This window comes from Dermacentor variabilis, chromosome 8, assembly GCF_050947875.1.
Source record: "Dermacentor variabilis isolate Ectoservices chromosome 8, ASM5094787v1, whole genome shotgun sequence".
NCBI classification, from domain to species: domain Eukaryota; kingdom Metazoa; phylum Arthropoda; class Arachnida; order Ixodida; family Ixodidae; genus Dermacentor; species Dermacentor variabilis.
Genome location: NC_134575.1, coordinates 36,049,362 through 36,070,253, shown reverse-complemented (window position 1 = coordinate 36,070,253; position 20,892 = coordinate 36,049,362). Strand labels below are relative to the sequence as shown.

The 20,892-nt window shown below is 49.6% G+C and overlaps 1 protein-coding gene across 1 annotated transcript; it reads right to left on the bottom strand.

The window, feature by feature from the left end:
• Nucleotides 1-1,392: 1,392 nt before the first annotated feature.
• Nucleotides 1,393-20,030, bottom strand: LOC142590995 (FAD-dependent oxidoreductase domain-containing protein 2-like). The gene is made up of 10 exons (XM_075703370.1): nt 19,938-20,030; nt 17,491-17,686; nt 14,786-14,952; nt 13,174-13,586; nt 9,906-10,124; nt 9,060-9,226; nt 6,632-6,797; nt 4,798-5,057; nt 3,366-3,501; nt 1,393-2,012 (listed from the first exon to the last, which is right to left on the bottom strand). Exons 1-10 carry the CDS (start codon nt 19,962-19,964, stop codon nt 1,823-1,825), a joined length of 1,941 nt encoding a protein of 646 aa, XP_075559485.1. The 5' UTR covers nt 19,965-20,030; the 3' UTR covers nt 1,393-1,822.
• Nucleotides 20,031-20,892: the final 862 nt, after the last annotated feature.

Here is a 20,892-nt window from a genome sequence, read left to right as displayed (position 1 = left end):
GAGCCGAGGAAACGTGACATGCAGGAACGTATCAACAAGGTTCTACTGGTCTTCGTATTGCAGTGTAATGTGCGTGTTGCTGTGCTCTTTAATGCGTTTTCCTAACTTGGTTCGGTTGCCTGTGTACTCCCAGTTCAAGAAAGTGCAGTCTACAGCGAACGCATCTACAGTGAGGCGCCCTGTATAACGAAGGAATAAGCCTGCCCCGGTTCTATTGTGAGGTGTGCAGCGCGTGACCTTTACAGCGAAGTGCCCTGTATAACGAATAATTTCGGAGGCTCCAAGCACTTCGTTATAAAGGCGTTCGACTGTGCTTGTCTCGGGCCAGTGATGAACTGTTCCACGTATCACACTATGCGTGAACTATATCCAAGTGCACTTACGCAATGGCCTAGTCAGCAGTAAGCTACAGCTGGCCAGATCTGGGTTCAATCTTAGCCCCACATGCTTCTGCTTGGGAGCCTGAGTGTCGTTGCTGTTGCTTTATGATGAATGGATATGGTTTGCGTTTGGATTGTGTTTGCATTTCATTGGGTTCCGTCAACTTAATGCACGATTCGCACTGGCTTTTGTGGGTCTGCAGGTTCCTTGTCCAAGAACCACTCACAGTGAAAGGAAGGAAATGTATTTCATACTAGAATGTGACAGTGAGATAGGACATGGCAGCTTCATTTTGAGGAGTGTATGTATCTGTGCGGTGCTTCTTCGTTGTTAAGATTTGATCTACGCACTGCAGTAGCTCAGCGGCCGAGACACTCAGCTCTTGAACGCTGGTTCGTGGGTTCGGCTCGGGACCGGCACAGCTACGTACTAATGAGGGTGGCCATGAGAGGTACGTAAAATACTCGTGTGCCATGTTTTTGGTGGTGCACGCCAATGAACACCAGGTGGCCAAAGTCAATAGGAACCTTTTAGTATGGCTTCTCTTATAGTCCCTGTATTATGTTAAACCACAAGCTTCAATGAAAAGCCAACTGCAATGAAATTTTGGATCGGATGAAAAGCCTAAGGTAATGTAGAAATAGAAAGAGAGAGACCTCCGGGGGTGTAACATTTGGCGTTTAATATGCGAGCTCGCAAGCGTCACGAGAAGCTCGCAAGAAACAGCCGTCTTTGATACCGAAAAATAAAAAAACGCCGGCAAGCCCTAACCGTAAGTGACGCATGGCCTCCAAGATGAGGCAGCACCCGCGCGGAGTGTTGAAAGAATCTCGGAGGTGCAGTGTGCTGAAACTTTCGCCTAAGAGACAGAAGGCCACCAGGTGCATGCGTCGTCTGCTCAGGTGCTGTTGTAGAGACAGCTAACAAGAAAACGTTATGACTACCAGACCTGCGGCTTTGTCAATATTGATTCAGTGCATGGTATATATACTACTCATTTATAACAAATTTAACCAAAGTGAAATTGCGTTGCTGTTGGCCTCAAGCTCGGATCTAAAACGGACAAAGCCAAAACCTGTCACGATGCCTGCGAGATATTTCACACAAATACGGCATCACAACAATTCTTTATACAGAGAAGCAACTTGTTCACGTGATACATACATCTATGCCGATTTGCATCACACGTATCTGGTGGGCGCGTGAATGAGCGAATATAAATAGCAGTATTGACCCTGCATCCCCTCCCCTCATTCCACTTGTTTTTTTTTTTCGGCCCGTGTCCAGCGATGTCGACTCCACAAGCACGAGCATGGGAATATGAAATTATAGCTTGCTGGGCCCGAGGTTAGGGAAATGGGACGGTGTGCAGAGCGTTATTATGTACACAGAGCTGCCCTCATCGGCTTTCCACTGTGGTCGGCGGCAAGCCGTGGTCGACCTAGTTCCGTGCAAAGGTGTCGTCGTGCTCTGAGTGCAGGAAGTGGCTGCCGGTCTCGAACTCGGGCCGCTGCACGCAATTCAGCGGCAGCGGTGACGTCACGTCCGCCGCCGCCCCGTCCAGGAGCTTGGCGAAGCACTCTGTGCTTCGGTAGCGACGCAGGTCCACACCCAGGCACGATTCCAGGAACCTGCGCGTGGATTTTGCAGAACGCGCAATTTGCAGCTGCATGCACGTGCCCGCCTGCCAGGTTGTGGAAGTGTCACCTTGTAATACTGCAGGGTTGCTGCGCTGCAAACACGCAGGCGACAGAAGTAGAAATGGACAGGACTGTAGAAATGGACAGGACTGTGTGCGTCCTGTCCATTTCTATACTTCTGTCGTCCGTGTGTTTATAGCGCAAAACACGCAGACGACAGAAGTATAAATGGACAGGACTGTATAAATGGACAGGACTGTGTGCGTCCTGTCCATTTCTATATTTCTGTCGTCCGTGTGTTTATAGCGCAAAACACGCAGACGACAGAAGTAGAAATGGACAGGACTGTAGAAATGGACAGGACTGTGTGCGTCCTGTCCATTTCTATACTTCTGTCGTCCGTGTGTTTATAGCGCAAAACACGCAGACGACAGAAGTAGAAATGGACAGGACTGTAGAAATGGACAGGACTGTGTGCGTCCTGTCCATTTCTATACTTCTGTCGTCCGTGTGTTTATAGCGCAAAACACGCAGACGACAGAAGTAGAATTGGACAGGACTGTGCGCGTGGCGTCCATTTCTATGCTTCTAGACGTCGTCCGTGTGTTCGTAGCGCAGCAACCCCCGTGTTACAAGGTGACACTTCCACAAACTAGCGCAACTTGCCGCCCTACTGCAGTACGGAAGGTGTCCTCACTGTATACGGGAGTGGTCACTCGTGCTGGTTAACCCTTCTCTATAATATAGTAAACTGAACCGGAGTTTTCACAATAACAAAAGAAAAAGTATGAGGGAGCAAGTGATTCTTGGCACCTTGGGCCCCACATGCATTTCCCGGGAAACGAAATCGAAAGTGGCTCGCAGAAAATCTGTTATAGTCTGATATTTCGGGCGCGCTGGAATTTTGCCAGCACTTATAGGGTCTGGAGGCCTGGGATCTTGATTTACGGCCGGAAATGAGAAGCGGGAAAATTTCATGTCAACTACTCTGCTCGTGGTTTTTTCGATAACAGTATATCAGTTTAGACATGGTAAAGTGTATTACTTGGGGAACTCTACTTGCACTCATTCAGGGGGAAAAAAAAGAAATTTTAAGCTCTCTTTCTTTTCAGTTTCCACGGAATTTCCAATAATTTCACGTGGATGCACCAGCCAATGGCTCGGTTCCGTGACGTCGCGGGAGAGCCGAATTTCTTTCGATAACTGGCGTATACTTCCGGAACCACATGTTTAGGAATGCGGACGCGTAGAGAGTAATGCGGTTTCGGTTAATGCGGTTTCGGTTTCGGTTAATGCGGTCATCGCGTACGCGTGTAGGCGTCAACCGCGTATAAGCTTGAATACCTTCGCAGCGGTTCGACGTGCAGGTGCGGCGACGTCCAGCGCGTCAGGAAGTCTTCGAGCATGTGGTGAATCTTGTCGGGTACCGGAACGCTGGGGTTGCCGTGGCGGTTCTCGAGCTCTTCTACACGTTCGCCCGCTGCAAAGAGCACCACTTAGAGCGGACACCGTAAAAAGCTTCTTCAGCTTAACTTCTAAAGCTCCAGGTAGACCACACTCTAGAGGAATTTCACGGCCATGATGGTGTTGGCTTGTCGCATGGGCAACGCACCTACCATTAGGGCAGTATAAACTATGGCTCAACGGCCAGGTCTAACTATAGGCGTGCGATGAGAACAAGGCGTTGTTGAAAACTAATAACTGTGACAACCTTGGGCTCGCAGATATATCTGACAAAAGAGAATTTGACAATGATAGCTTGGAAAATTTACTTCCTTCACTTTTCGTGTCATGTACTCACAGCTTTAATCATTATTACTCGCCACAAAAAGAGTCTACAAACAAGATACTTTCACTGGCCCTCAGCAACGATTCAATCTTGGCCCTTAAACGTCAGGGTACGTGCTAGCCGCGGGACAATGAAACACCCTTTATTCACCCATAAAGGTGCAAAATGTTCAGTGCGATATTATACGCAATTTTCAAAGGAGAATGAATGGCATTAGCGTCGCGCTTCCTGTATATATAAAAAGGAAGTATCCAGAATCAGTGGACATCACGGCGACGCCAGCCTATAAGAATCCAACCTGCCGTGTGCAACCCTCGTGGACGTGGAATCCTGCTGCTCGGAGATCGAGGTCGCGGCGGGTTCGATCCCGTTCGCGACGCGTCCGCGTTTCCACGAGGACCGCGAAATGCAAAAAAAAAAGAAGAAAACGCTCATATGCTCACATTGAATGAGTCGCTGTGATCTCTAAACAGTGTGTTGCTTGTCAGTTTCGAATTTTACAAGTTTGCCGCCGCTTATGTTCCGCGTGCTGCGGCTAAATGTAAATCATCGTTAATAAAGTGTGTATCTATGCCACGGAAGTTACGCACTAGCTGAGGGCAAACATTAAATAAAGGTGCACGCTAAGTTCTCGCCGCCTTCCCATCCTTGCAATATAACGTCATCTAGATATTTTAACGAATATTAGTGTTCACGGGACGAAAATCAGGAAGGAGGCCGACAGATAGAGTATCACCCTGGGGTATAGAAGTTACATAAACAGGCATAATATGCCTCAGAGGATGAAGTGCCTTTCTGAGGCACTTTATCCCTGTTTACGTAGTAGCTTCTCTACCACAGAAGGTATACAGGTTGTCAGGTATGCATGCGACAGCGCTGTCGCATGCGTTGCCTTTTCAGTGTTCAGTGCTGTTCCGAAGATGAGGTTCATACAGGCTAAAACTCATTCTCGTTTCCTTACACTCCTCGTGTCCCAAAACGGCCCGCACGGCTCACCGGGTGCCTGGGCGAGGCGGTTGTAGTAGTAGATGACCGGGTGTAGGAAGTTGGACAGGTGCGCCTTCTCCACGTCGTCGGTCGAGCGCTGCGAGTGGAAGGTGTCCAGCCGGGGTCCCGAGAAGTCCGGATTGTAACGAAGCGCCACCACGATCACCTCCTTTCCCTCCACCTTGCGGCCCGTCTTCTCTTCGAACTGCGGCAGCAGCGGCAGCGGGAACTCCTGCAGGTACTCGAACTCCAGTTTGCTCCTGGCAACGATCGGAGGGAAGCGCGGATTGGCTAACCGTTTGCGGGAGTTGACTAGCGGAGTTTGTTTGCACTAGCGCTATTTTTTTTCTAACTATAGAATGTAGCCTCCCTTTAATGTACGTCGCCCCACGAATCTGATGCCGGAGTTTTCTTTTCGAATCATTCAAGCGTAAGAGCAGTTATCGCACCGATACCCGGCTTTATCTCTAGTTTCGCCTCCGCTAGGGCGCTGGAAGCTACGCGGCTATGCCAAGAGGGCGAAGCCTCGGAGATTCGCGGCGATGAAGGCGCTCGTCGCGGCCCCCCCGCGGCGACCGCAGTAGAATAGGCTAGGCAGCACGCCGCTGCCATCTCGGAGGCCACGTGCAGCTGACGCAGCTACGCGCAGTGCAAAGGTGAAACCCCCTTTTTTTTTTCGTTCTTTTTATATCGCAGACATTAATATTTTTCATTTATTAGCAATTGCAAAATTAGCAATTGTGTATTACCGAGAAGGTTCTCGCGATCACGAAATCTGCCAGTAGCGTTGGTGGGCCAGATGCTTTCGGTGACGGCGTTGCGGATGCGAGAGCAAGCGACTGTTCACTGCTTTCGACACGAGATTGTAAGTTTCCTGCTGCATATACAGTGCAATAATATTTGGCTCGCATGTTCACAGGGGCCTCGTTAGCAGATCGGCCACTTTTATTTTCTATGTTCATAAAGGGTTTCAGGGCCACTTAAAGAGAATAAAAGAAAGCAGCGCCATGGGAACGTGAACAAAGAGAATAGCCAGCGTGGCGGTGAGGCGGAAGGGACCACGTGACAGGTGCCCCCCCCCCTCCCCGAATGTTTTATGTACAAGATACCCAGCATTAAACGACGTGCTATAACACTCGCTTGTCCCTCTCCCTTGGTCAAATGCGTGCTCTTCAGCTGTCTTTTTCTTTCGACGTAATATATCAATCTAAAGTGAATACTCTTCTTTCAGCCCACAGACATTAGCGATTCCTATGTACGGTTCCTTCATTCAAAATTTAGATGCCCGCACGTAGATATCAAGGGAATTTGACATAAGCCACACTTGTAGAGCGTTTTCGTGTTTCGCGAAAGAGGCTAGAGATACCCGTTACAAAAAAAAAAAATGGGTTGAACTCGTCGACAATGCTTCGCATTAAAATAGCGATCGCTTGGTGGGATCGTCCACTACGTCAATTTCAAAGGAAACGCTTGTAATACTCGTCCGGCCTCGTGTACTTCCGACCCCGAGCACTTAATTGGTCCCAGGTTACACCCCCCCCCCTCCCCCTGCAGTACGCAGGAAATAGTTCTCGCAAACGCTCGCATATTGGCTGCAGAGCTTCCGGTCCACACTTCGTATTGCCTAAAGTCGATTTTCGCATAAGGGGACATTGCACTAGCGCGTAAAAACGGACATGGACAGGAACATGAAAAGGACGCACGGAACGCTTTTTCGTGTTCCTGTCACCGTCGCTTTTTACGCGCTAGTGCAATGTCCCCTTGTACGAATAACCACCATCCAGCCCAGCAAGCTTACTGCCTTAAATCGATTTCTCGCGTCGTGCATACGTACCGGTCGACGATGACGACGTCGCCGAGGAAGTGGTGCATCTGGTAGATGCCCGAGGCCTCGTTGACCCGCGTCAAGATGGCGTCCGTCAGCTGCGCCAGGGGTCGCCGCTCGCTGGGCCAGGGCACGCCGTGGTTCTTCCACTCCAGCAGCCGGTGGAGGGCGCGCGCTGCGCACATTGATTCGCGGTGACGTCATGCCTACGCGGCGCCGTGCGGAAGTACAGGTCGCGGAGATAAGCTAGGAGAAAGCTGGACGATTGGCAGGAGAAGGGGGACAGGAGAAACCCGTCAGGCCATGGATGAGAGTGACAATTATCCCTGTATGGCAAGGCGACCTCTGTAACCACTCGGTACAAAGGGCCAACCTTTAATAGGGCACTAAGGTTAAAAAGAAAAGTTGGTTAGGCTGATTTCAGTGTAATATTCTGATTGTTAGAAGTGACAATGAAGATCGAAGTTTCTTTTCGTGAATTTCGCGCTCCCCTGCAAGCCAGTGTGACGTCACAGATTACAATGTCTTTTTTTTCGTGTTTGGGCCGTTGTCGCTCAGTAAAAATTAGTCGTACTTGAAAATTTAGTTCACACTTTCGATATTGAAGCAGCGCATTTACATCTGACACGTACACGTACACATAGAAAGGGCATACACAGGCCCTGGACTGGATGTAAGTGCGCTGCTTCAATATCATGGCTCACCAGCTAGCCCATCAGTATTTTATAATCACTCTTTTGGCCTTTTTAGAGTACAGTGCTCATAGTCCATTTTTACCTTTAAAAAAGCGAGCTGCGCCCTAGCAGACATGACCTCATGGTGAGAAATCCGTGACGTCACGGCGACTGCGGCTGAATCTTGTGCGTGCAGAGGACGAAAGCGGGTAGGAAACCCGCCGTCTTCCGTCGCGCGCATGGCCCCTTGGGGAGGGGAGGGGGGCGGGGTTATTGTACTCCAGGAGCAACTGAACATTGCGCGGCCGCACGCGTGCTATGTTGAAAGCGATGGACATGGCATCCCGAGAGCGGCGCACCAGATTCTCAAACAGATCCCGAAAAATACACCAACCACATCTCCCCGAATCCACTTACTCTGGACCCCTGGTCATACCTCGCTGCCGAGTTACGAACGCGCACATGCGGTTGCCCGAGAAATTTCCCTCCGGGCAACTCGGCGTGGTGAGGCGACTAGTTCAGTGGGGGGGGGGGGGGAGGGGGGGAGGATCCCTTGCTCCGTTACAAAGACACTCCGTCATTATACACGCATTCGTCGCACCCACGCCGCACCACCGCCGTCCTTCTCGCGGGAGGAAGCAGTGGCATTACGCCAGTTACAACCGCAACTTTTCCAAATCTTGTCTCTCTCAATAAATGCTACCCACACTGTTATGCAGATCGTTGCCTTGGCTGTGGCAGCTCGCCCACAATCTTCCACGTCACGATTGAGTGCACTGCTAACCTCTTTCCTCCCTTGCCAACTCTCCTTTACCCCCTACGCAACAAAGAGCTGTGGGACGATGCCCGCCGCGACGGACCTCCCAAGGTCCTCCGAGCTGTGATACAACGGGCTCGAAACATCGCCGGAATCATCTTAGGGACCCTGGACTGAGGGTTCCTCCCACACTGCTCTCGCCACTCAAATATTATAAATAAAGATGTTTTACTCTCTCTCTCCGTCGGGGGCTGAGTCTAGGTGCGACGGCGGCTGGTACTTTTGTGCGTTCTCCGTTCTCGCCGCTCAGTTTGCGCTGAAGCGATACGCAGCCCGAAGGGCCACTTCGCTCGCTGCTGCTGCCGCGCTTCCTCGCGCCATCGCTTTGACAGCGAGAGTCCGCGGTCATCGAGTGAGATGTGCGCCTGTTTGCTTGTACGCGGTTACACCATGCTTGTTAACTTAGGTAGTAAGCGAATGTTTGCAAGTTTATACGGCCGATAAAGCTACTGATCTTACTTTGTACAGCTGTCTACGCATTTGTTATCTCAATCGATGATTCGCCTTTCGGGCGAAACAGCGACTTTTTTTTTTTGTGTACTACGACAGCGAAAATCCCTGTGATGCACTGTGACGGCGTACGGCCCCTTAGCGACCAACCGGCACTCACTTATGCCCCTCCCTCCTCACCCCCCCCCGCCCCTTAAAACGTGCCGGCCGCCATGCGAGTTCTGTGCATCGCGCTTCATTTGCCGAGCACTATATATAGCTGTGCATGTGTCGAAGTCGCCGCTCAACGCCGCTGCCTTGTGACGACGGCTTTTAGAGATTTACGGTTCCGGAAAGTAAGTCAACGGCACGATGGAAGAAGTTCGAGGCGAAGTTATCTGGCTGTCTAAAAAATATGCTATAGCTCCAATATAGAGAAAGTTTAGTTCTTGCTTTGCTTTTGGTAACTATGGTACTGCGGCGACGCACGGACACGTCGCCGGTGCGCGATGCGTACACGTGTATCGGAAACCGTGGACGAATCCCCCGGCGGTCTCCCTGAAGTCCAGGGAGTGGGCCGCGGAGCCGACGAAGTACAGGTCCGGTACGTTGGCGGACTCGAAGTCGCGGTTGGCGAGAGGGAACTTGGCCTTCCGTCCTGTGGCCCGTTCAGGCTTCGTGCACCTGCGCGCACACACACACAAGTCGCGTCTTTTAATTCAGCCGCTTCGAGTATGCGAAATCGCGAGGCTGCTCGAGAACGGCCTCGGGCCCCGCGTGAACCAACCAACGTGTGAATCTCTATATACCAACTTCAGCATGCTCAACCCTCAGTCGTTCTGTATGTAAGACCCGACAGACCTTTTGGCTCTCCAACACGCCATGCATAAGCTGTGGCGACTTCTTTGGCGATTTGGTAATTTATACTGTGCTGTGGTATATACGCTTGGAAGAAAAGGACAGAGCGAGGCACACGAAGGCGCATGTCTAAGCGCACCTCCTTGCAGTACGCTAAGCTATAAGCCGGTCAAGGCAGAGACATTGCTGGCCGCAGCATTTGTCTTCCTCCCCAGGACAAACTACCTTCCGACACCTTAACTTTACGACGCCAGTTTTTAACTAGCCTTTAAACAGTTCGTCTTGGAAACATATATAGTCTTTACAAACCGACCACACTACGGCCTCGATTAACGCACTGCTGAAGCGGGTCCTTTAGTAGTATATTGCTAGCTGTAACCTACGGAACGTTCTCTTACTGACTAACCGCCTATAGTATGTTTATATATGTATATATATATATATATATACATATATATATATATATATATATATATAATATGCGGTGCACGGAGTGTGCACTCACGGCGAGAACATGTCGTCGTTGTACGTGAAGCCCAGGCAGCGGACGACCACGTCGTACTCGTCTTCGGGCGGCGCGTAGTTGTAGGCGCTGTCGTTTCGCAGCTGCAGCGCCATCTTGCCGGACTTCGTGCGCACCAGCTGCAGGATGTTCAGGTTGGCCTCGAGCAGGCCGTCCAGCGACTTGAGTTGGTAGTGGTCCAGCAGCTCGTTGTTCACGGCCCTGCGTGCGTGCGTAGCCCGTTGTAGAAAAAAAAATATGAAAGCTATATCACGTGGAGTCGAACCTGCGTCCTTCCATTTCTGAGACCGCGGTGCTCGAAACTGCACCGTCACCACACGAGGGCGTCGAGTGTGCGACAAGAGGGGAGAGGAGGCACGTGCAAGGCGGGCGAAGAGCAAATAAGAAAAATCAGGCGTAAGGCCGAAGCAGAGCGAGAAGGCGTGTGACGCTCAAAGACACGTGTGTGATATCAAAGGGACTTCCAGGCACAAATACCAAACGCGTATACATCCGGCCACAAAAGTTTACGGACCGCGGGATCTAAGAAAACGTTCAGTTTCCGAGCAGCCTGTAACAGTGTAGTCAGTAAAAGCTAACTTCACAACGTTGTTCACATATACTATAGTGGAGGCTGCATATGCGAATACCAGGCTGCGTTGTGTGGCTTTTCTCAGATTTCCTCAGACAGTTTTTTTCTCAGATTTCGTGTTCCGTACACTCTAAGAATGTTTTACATCCTGAAGGGTGTTTTCTTATCGCACTGACACTTTTACCATTAGGGCCTTACAAAATTTTATAGGGGACGACAACAGAGCTCTAACTAGACATGCCATGGCGAAAAGACGCAGCTGAAAACTATGTAATCATTCTGACAGCCTTGGGCGCACACAAATATCCGACAAGGGAATTTCGCAGGGAGAGATATGAAAGCTCTCCCGTCGGATGTTTCTGTGCGCAAAAAGCTGTCAGAACGATTACATAGTTTTCAACTGCGTCTTTTTGCCATCGCACGTCTAGTTAGAGCTATGTTGTCATCCCCTAGAAAATTTTGTAAGGCCCTAACGGTAAAGGTGCAAACACATTTAGAATGCAATATTTTGTGGCTGGGTGTACGTGACTACGGACTCCTCAGTCAGCGCCACTGCCTCCATGCCAATAGTGTTCTCATTGCGCGCGAAGGACGAGGGAAGGACACATCTTCGTTCTTGACCCTATCTGTAACTCCAGCTCTACAGTATCGGGAGTGTCACCTATAGCGCGTGTCCCACCAAATATCACGCACGTCGATTTCATATCGCCCGTTCACATCAACCCTCACCCCCTTTTTTTCCCGCTTCCTTCTGACGTATTATCTTCCTTATTGTCCTAATCGTGCTGTGTTTCCCAAGTGTTCTTTGAGCTGCACCAGAGACTGATGATGTCCGCGTTTTTGTGTGTCTGTACTTGTATTCTTTGCAGCCCGCACCTTCGGAAGCGTGTGTAGTTGTATATGACATGTTAGCTAAAGTAATTTAGTGCAAGAAACCTCGAGACAGGGGCAGGTTTGTCGTGCTTCGCTATATCTATCTATCTATCTATCTATCTGTCTGTCTGTCTGTCTGTCTGTCTGTCTGTCTGTCTGTCTGTCTGTCTGTCTGTCTGTCTGTCTGTCTGTCTGTCTGTCTGTCTGTCTGTCTGTCTGTCTGTCTGTCTGTCTGTCTGTCTGTCTGTCTGTCTGTCTGTCTGTCTGTCTGTCTGTCTGTCTGTCTGTCTGTCTGTCTGTCTGTCTGTCTGTCTGTCTGTCTGTCTGTCTGTCTGTCTGTCTGTCTGTCTGTCTGTCTGTCTGTCTGTCTGTCTGTCTGTCTGTCTGTCTGTCTGTCTGTCTGTCTGTCTGTCTGTCTGTCTGTCTGTCTGTCTGTCTGTCTGTCTGTCTGTCTGTCTGTCTGTCTGTCTGTCTGTCTGTCTGTCTGTCTGTCTGTCTGTCTGTCTGTCTGTCTGTCTGTCTGTCTGTCTGTCTGTCTGTCTGTCTGTCTGTCTGTCTGTCTGTCTGTCTGTCTGTCTGTCTGTCTGTCTGTCTGTCTGTCTGTCTGTCTGTCTGTCTGTCTGTCTGTCTGTCTGTCTGTCTGTCTGTCTGTCTGTCTGTCTGTCTGTCTGTCTGTCTGTCTGTCTGTCTGTCTGTCTGTCTGTCTGTCTGTCTGTCTGTCTGTCTGTCTGTCTGTCTGTCTGTCTGTCTGTCTGTCTGTCTGTCTGTCTGTCTGTCTGTCTGTCTGTCTGTCTGTCTGTCTGTCTGTCTGTCTGTCTGTCTGTCTGTCTGTCTGTCTGTCTGTCTGTCTGTCTGTCTGTCTGTCTGTCTGTCTGTCTGTCTGTCTGTCTGTCTGTCTGTCTGTCTGTCTGTCTGTCTGTCTGTCTGTCTGTCTGTCTGTCTGTCTGTCTGTCTGTCTGTCTGTCTGTCTGTCTGTCTGTCTGTCTGTCTGTCTGTCTGTCTGTCTGTCTGTCTGTCTGTCTGTCTGTCTGTCTGTCTGTCTGTCTGTCTGTCTGTCTGTCTGTCTGTCTGTCTGTCTGTCTGTCTGTCTTTTGGTGCTAAATAGGTGCCAGCTAACAGGTCCCACTTACACCCACTTTCTGTGCTTCTCTTTGGCGTACATTGCTCGACAACGCACTGTCCTTGGGTGCGATCTTGTACGCGTTCCAAAATCGAACGGAGGCGGTCCGTTCTTTACGTCTCGAGATAGGCTGTGCGTTCCGTTGCGTTCGTCCGACAGCAGACGACACGGAATGATTGACAGCAGATATCTGTCTGTCTGTCTGTCTGTCTGTCTGTCTGTCTGTCTGTCTGTCTGTCTGTCTGTCTGTCTGTCTGTCTGTCTGTCTGTCTTTTGGTGCTAAATAGGTGCCAGCTAACAGGTCCCACTTACACCCACTTTCTGTGCTTCTCTTTGGCGTACATTGCTCGACAACGCACTGTCCTTGGGTGCGATCTTGTACGCGTTCCAAAATCGAACGGAGGCGGTCCGTTCTTTACGTCTCGAGATAGGCTGTGCGTTCCGTTGCGTTCGTCCGACAGCAGACGACACGGAATGATTGACAGCAGATATCGCATCACAATTGACGTCATGGCGTTCGTCACGTTTTAGATTGACCAATCGTGTGCGGTTCGGTGGAACGGAACGCCTCCTCCGTTCTATTTTGGAACGCGTACAAGATCGCACCCCTTGTGTGTGCCGTCCCGTACGTGATTCTATCTATGTGCGTATACACCCTCTCTGCACGAGGCCGGCGTCGACCGTACCTAAGGTCTCCCACGTAGTGCGTGCTCCAGGCAAAGCGCGGGGGCGAGCTGGCCAGCAGGTGGACGTAGTTCGCCACGCCGGCCACGTGGTTCGCCGTCTCGAAGGCCGAGTTGCCGCGGCCCAGGATGAGCACCGTCTTGGCCTCGAAGTCGGCCACGTCCGTGGACACTTCCTCGTAGCCCACGGTCATCTCGTGGCCCTCGAAGTACGGCTCGTTCGGCTTTGACATGCCGTTGGCCATGAGCATGTACTTGCACGAGTACGTGTCCCCGCGCTGGTCCTCGAACTGGAACCGGTGGCCCGTCGGCGTCTCCCTGGGAAGCCGGCGAACGTTGCGCGCCTCGCTGTCGAACTGGACGTCGAGGCCGAGCTTGCGCCGGTACTCGTCGAGGTACTTGACCATGGCGTCCGCCTGAGCGGTGAGATTGAGCGAGAGGGAACTGGACGTGCGGCGATTTGAAGGAAGCCAAAATAAGACGAAGGGTTCAGGGGAAGACGGAGGCGGGGGAAGCGGTCAGACAAGAGAAGCCTCGTCAGCCTTGGAGCAAACGTACACTGAAGCTAACGGTTCGACTTGAGGACACCAGGGTTGCGAGGAGCTCGCAGCGCCGAACAACCTTACCGTTCCGAGTGCGAAGTTTACGAGCATATATAAACCGCGTTAAGCAAGGTGGTTTGCTGGACGAATGGTTACACGTAGCTTGCGTATTTTCACCTTGCTGAAGCAGTCTTTCCTTCAATATATAACCTGCGGTTTGCGCGATTTCAATTTTATTATTGCGATATGGCAATCGTATGGACATTCCAGGCGCGTTTCTGTTGTCGCTGTAGACGTCGGCGTCGCCGTGGGGTTCCGTGTAAAGTTCAAGGGCGATAAAATGGTCGCCGCGCGCGGTGTGCTGTACGTGCGAATGAAATCGCGCGAGAGTGAGCGGGCGACCGCGGCTCAAACCCGCGCGCCCAAGCGAGGAATGCGGGGAGGAAGCGCGCCGTCTTCTGTCGCGCGCGAGGATATGAGGAGAGGGTAGGGAGGGGTGCGCGTTCTGCTCCGGGCGGCCGGGGCCGCCACGCGCTGCGTTTTCGCGGCTTAGTTCGCGTTGATGCGAGACGCAGCACGAAGGACAATTCGCTCGCTGCTGCTGCCGCGCTTCCTAACTCCAGCGTTCTAACAGCGAGTTTCCGCGGTCATCGAGTGCGATGTGTTCATGTTTGCTCGTGCGCGCGCGTGACACCATGCTTGTTAATTTAGTTAGTGTGCCTATGTTTTCAAGTTTGTGACATATAAAGCTACTATTCTTACTTCGTATAGCTAGCTGTTCACTAATTTGTTATCGCAATCGATGCTTCGCATTTTCGGGCAAATATGCGACTTTTTTTTCCCTTTGTGCGGCTGGGGTTTTCTTACATCGATTGCCAGCTTCGTTTCGACCTATAGGAAAACGTTTCACAACTACTACGGCTACAAAAGAAAAACATAAACAACAACGATAGACACGCGCACACAGCTCACACAAGGACGCGGAAACGCACGCACAGGTATTCGAACTTCCCCTTCCAGCAGAGGTTTATCATACCCGGATATATGAAATCAAGTTGTTCGCACAGACTCACGTGCGGGAAGTAGTCCCTCGAGAAGTGCTTGAAGAGCAGCGACGGGTCGTCGCTGAGCAGAGAGTTCCAGTCGTGCCTGAGGTTGTACTCCGGGTTCTGCTGACCTGTGTGGAGCTTGTTGATGCTGATGAGCTTACGGTGCTTCGGGTACGTACCGAAGAAGTAACCTACACGAAGAAAAAATAAAATTACAGTTTCGACCGTAGCGCGGAGCGTTGAAGTGATTGAAGTAGTAAAGGCAAGGCGCAGAAGACCAGGACTCAGGAAGAAGAACACAAACGACAGGACCGGCGCCGGTCCTGTCGTTTGTGTTCTTCTTCCCGAGTCCTGGTCTTCTGCGCCTTGCCTTTACTACTTCAAGCATGAACCAACTAGCCCAAGCAAGAGTTTTACTTGGAAGTGATTGCCTGGCGAAATGTGATGTGCCGTATAGGTGTTTGTTTCGTGCGACGTTTCCCTAAGTAAACATTCGCAGACGCGAGCGATCTCATTTGGAGAATTAGAAAAAAAAATTGTGTGTGTCGTATTGTTCGTAGAAGTTGCGCCTCCCAGAGGTGACGTGAAGAGACGGCTTTTCTTCGATCCTCATTTACCTCTCCGGACTTGGCCACTTGTCTCTGCTAAAACAGTATTCGTTCGGCCTCACGCTATGCAGCCTTGAAGAAATCAAGACGACGCTGCAGCCCCAACCAGTAAAACACGAGGAGCCGAACGCGGGAAGATTATATATATATATATATATATATATATAGCAATCACGACATATGCATAATTCTATGCGGACGAAGAGAACTTATTCTAGTATCGCCTCCGCAGCTAGGAAGGCAGCGTGCTAGAGCATAAAGAAGGTGCGGACGGTCATCTATATCTAATACGCGAATGTTGAGTGGGCCTTTGCCGCCATGGGGGCTCCCGGAGCGATCGCGCTCTCAAAGATCCGCATTCTCTGCTGTTGTATTTTCGTCTGTACAGTTCATTCAAATGATTTGCGCACCTAAAACGCGTCTATCACCGCATAGAATGGGAATCGGATTGCATGGTTCCCTCGATTGATTGGTTCTTGGTCGTTGCCGCCCTTTTATGAAGGCAAATATGCTCGGTTTCGTTGAAGTCCGATATCAAGAAAGGGGCTGACAGATGGAATAGCACACTAGTTTGTAAACAGGGATAAGGTGCGTCAGAAATGCTGGCCAATGTTTCGATAGGAGGACCTGTCTTCGTCAAAGGCGGCCTCGTCATCCTCGGCATGTTAGCTTTAAAGGGTTAGTGCAGTGAGGTCACGTGCGGGTGTTGTCGGTCGCGGCTGGTTATAGAGGGACAGACTTCAGAGGTAATGAGCGCTGTCGTCCGACGTCTGTGAGCTTCGTTCCCAAGACGAGGGGACAAGAGCGGGAGAGTGGGAAGGCGGGGAGAAAAGAAAAGAAATAAAAGGAAAAAAGCCGGGGCGACTCCAAGACGAAGAAAAAAGAAAGAGAGAAAGAACAAGAGAAAAAATAAAGAAAGGAGGAGGCATGGGAGGGAGTTGGGGAAGCGAGAGGTTAGGGAGCATTCAGGGGTGTCATTGGCGGCATGTTTTTTGTGGCATTAGAAGAGCCGGTCATTGTCATTTGTCATTGTCATATTGTTGGGTTGTCATTTTTTTTAAATCTAAGCTAAGGTGTGTTGGGACCTTTTGCCTGTGTAATGCTTGCATATGCAATATGTTAACTGTCTGCAACAAATATCACGCAAGAAAAAAAAAAGCAATACTGGCGGTTCTCCCTATATGTTCATAACACTGGGTCCATACACCGTCGGGAGACTTTGTGATCGCCATGCCGACAGCCCGCGACCTACAAGGTCCTTTTATCATGAAAGTGCAGCTTATGTGGCAAGTGCGTATGCTGCACAGGAACATCTGCCCAACTGGATGCACTTGTTGAACGCATGGGTGTGTTGGCTGCCCGAGTTTTGAATGTGTGGCGATGCTCGCTCTGTAATATATTTTCGGTTTTGTTTCCCGCCTGATAATAATGATAAAATAAAAGAGTAGCTGAGAGGTAGAGTCGTGGACTGCCAATCTGTTGGTCGTAAGTTCGATTTCCTAGAGTACAGTGAGAATAATTCTTCCCTTTTTTTAATTTTCTCGCAAAGCATTTTAGTATTCCAAGCGACGACACCGGCGGACATAAAAACGATCGGGGGATCGAGTGAGACCATGACAGATATCGCTGTAGAAGTGCCACTACCCATAGCGCGTTCTGCAGGAAGCTTTCCGCGTACGTACAGGCATGTATATAGAAAAAGGTTAGTGAATGATAAACAGGAGTTAGATCAAGATGGAGGGGACAGAACAGAAAATAAAGCGTGAAGAACAACACAAAGATGAAACATTCATTTGCATCGCACGCTCACCGGGCGGCCCTCCGATAACAATGCAGAACAGAGTCCGGGGAAGAAGCGTTATGGACGACGTACAGTCGCGAGCTCCTATACAACGAATGCCTCTATACAACGAACGCCTCTACAACGAAATGACCTGTATAGCGAAGGAATAATTCTGTCCCGGTTCCTATTGCGCGCTGTGATGTGCGCGGCCTTTACAGCGAAGTGACCTCTATAACGAATGATTTAGGAGTATGCAAGCACTTCGTTATAAAGGAGTTCAACTGTTGTGTGCAGTTGTGGTTAATTCTCACCTACGTGCCTCGCGTCTATATATGTACCTGTCATGTTGCTCTTCTCGAAGACCCTGTAGTCCCTGCCGGCCTTTTTCAGGTAGTAGGCCATCTGCAGGCCAGCCGGCCCGGCCCCGATAATGCAGTAGTCGAACTTTTTCTTGTCCTGCGACCCTCGCTGTTCTTCGGAGGCGGCCAACGCCAGCAACAGGACTGTCGCGACCAGGACAGACAGGTGGGAGTTCTGTTTGGACATAATCGTCATTGTCTCTTTTACGTCGGCTGCAGCATGAGAGTTTCGAACAAATTTGCTAGAGAGAACTCGAGTGCCGAGATCGTTCAGCTACCCTGCACTATAGAATGACTGACACCCTTGAAAATGAATAAGGGCGTAAATCTGTCTATAGCTCGCATCCTTACACCGACGTAAGGCTGTGAGTTATACACAGATTTACACACTATTTGCTTTTAAGGGTGTCGATTATTTTACAGTGTATATGCGAATGATGGGTGCAGTACGTGGATTTGTTTAATATTCGTTTTTTCTTGTCCCTTCAGAAGTTATCATGCCGTTATTTAGTACGCTTTATATCGAAAGCTCGCTTTATTAAAACTTCGACGCGGTCCAGAATTTAGCTCATGTGCAGTTTGTAGCGGATTATTTTCGAAGTGGAGTGGCGCCAGACTTTGCTTAGTGCAAAGTGCGGAATGGGGAATCCGCATGCTCCAGCTCAGAGTGACGTATATGCATGTTTCGAAGTATTGCGCTTATGACGAAATCTGTTTCATATCCCGATTATTTCGTTCTATATAACGAGGGTTTACTGCATTTACTACTTCCACTGCATCCACCTTATACAAGTGCATACAACCAAATCGCGATTTAGCAAAATTCGCGATGTAACGAACTATTTTTATTTTCCCGATCTTAGTTGCATTGAAAACCGTGCATTTATTTTTCGTGATTTAATCAAGTAACTTCGCGACACCGTTTTGATTTAACGAAGTTTCCTGCCATTTCGATCATGTAGTTGGGGCCTGTATAGCTATCAAATCTAGCAAAATACTATGTCGGCCGAGGTAATTTGTGGGCGCCGGCTGCAGGCGTTAAGAGGGAGCTTTAGCTCGGGTGCTCCTATCTGAATACATGTAAAGGAGAATTCGTTTTTCTCGGCAACCACTGCACGAAATTTGACGAGGTTTGTTGCGTTTAAAACAAAAACTTAAAATTTAGTGACTGCTGGTTTCTAACTTTCGATTTAGGTCGTCATACTTTTAATAATAACTGCCAAAAATCACAAATTTTCAGAAAACGAAGCTATGAAGTTTACAACTCCGTAACTCAGCAATGAAAAATGATATCACAATTCTGTGAATTGGATCTCATAGTACATCTAAAGAAGACAAAGATGACACGTTACATATGAGTCTAAAAGAACTTAGTAATGTGTAAATTCACTTTTTGCAGAACCCTTACACACAATTTCAAAAGTTCACGCAATATATAAATTGACATATCCAATTTCTCCGCTTTGAATGGTCTAATGAATGCCGTTTAGAGAACAGCGATATCTATTCTTGATGCATAGATATTAGTTTGTAAACTTCGTGCTTCTATTTCTTTTTCGAAATTCCGAATATTTGAAAATTCTTTTAACAAAATTCAGGTCCCCAATCGAAATTCCGCTTCCAACAGTCACTAGAATTTAGGTTTCTCTCTCAAATGCAACAAGCTTAATTAAAATCGTTCCAGGGGTTATCTCAGAAAAACGTTTTTGCGTTTTACATGTACTTGAATAGGCCGCATCGGAGTTGGGCCCGAGCTCAAGCTTCCTCTTCAAGCGCGTTCATCTATGGCGTCCAAGATGAACGGCCCCACGCGACCCAACGCACGCATATCTCGGAGGCTGCGAGCCACGTCGATGCATGCCTCTCGATGCGATCTGCACCGCACGCGCTGGCGCTCATAACCGCGCTATTATAGCCAGACCTTCTTGCGATTTGTTTATAGATGCTTACTAAGAAGATATTATTCATGCGGAATGCTCAGGGAATTTGTGAAGTTGTTTTTAATTCAGAACCCTTGAAACCTCGAATTAACGAAATTTGCGATTTAACGAAGTTTTTCGTTGCTAGTACAACTTCGTTATATAGGGCCGGTATGGGACAACGTAGGGAAGGAATTTCGATCGCGGAGGCTAGACGGGGCTAGTGGAGAGAGTGTCTCGCTTGGCTGTGGAGCTCGCCTCCTGAAATCATGGGTTCGCGGCACTGAAATATCTCTGTCTCGGCTATTAATGAGACGATTTGAAAAATTTTTGCGCCAGAACGCTCTCTAAAGGACAAGTAAGCAATTCCAGCGTGTAACCAATATTTGCTATGGGGCCTGGTGAGGGGCCCTTTAAAGATGTTGATCGATACCGACTATAGCACGACGTTTCTGACCCCAAAAAACAAAGAATCAAGGCTCGTGAAAGGCAATACTGTTCACTTACCCGCAATGCCAACACGACGTTTGTCATCTTGATGTCTTCTCAACGAGCCACTCTGTGGTTTTGTCTTAGGTCACCAATGGACGCGATGTTTGGGGGCCTGCGTCAAGCGAAGAACTATAGGCATTACGGTCAGAGGCCGCGTCCGGAATTTCTTAAACATACAACAGTATTGCAGAACGAGCACAAACCCATAAAACAATGTACCGGCCAGGTAAACCTTTCTGCTCGCTGTCCATAAACCCTCCCTTAGAAAGCGTTTCCAACGGAGAAACTACTTCACGTCTCTCGCCAGTGACCTCCACGTGAGATCCGTGTCAAGTGAAGTCAGCGCGCGAGTCGTAAGTTCGATCATTACGGCCTCCCAAGAATGAGAGAATCACTCGGAAGCTCTATGTTCACAAGACGCACATAACCACCATGATATTCGTCTCACATGGTGTCAGCAGATGGCCGCGCCAATAGGCACACACATATCGGAATTTGGTCAGTACGGCGTTTGCCCATGTACGTTCTTTGCTGTTACTTCCGCAGCACTTCGTTACGGCTTGTCTAAAAGACATTAAAAGGAAGATCGCGCTGTCGTCTGCTCACGTTGCAAATCGCTGTATGGTGGTAAGCGCACACCACCTTCGTGGGCTGGCCTCGATGCCTCCGAGCAGACGGCTTGTGGCGGCTGCTGCGGTCGACGCAGAAGTCACTAAAGCGACACCGCCGAGGACTCGTTAACTTAAAGATGAGGTTCGCGCCGCGGCTCGTGCATAGTTTACACGCGGTTTAGGCACGGCGCGCACACGTGATCAGACTTCTCGCATCCGATTGGTGCCTCCACATTCGCACACGCAGACGTCTCCTCAAAGCCTTCCGGTCGTCTGCTTCTCCGTGCTGGAGAGTCTGATCGTATGCGAACCGTCCGTACTCAGTTGCGCCAAGTCTTAAGGCGGATAAAGACCGAATG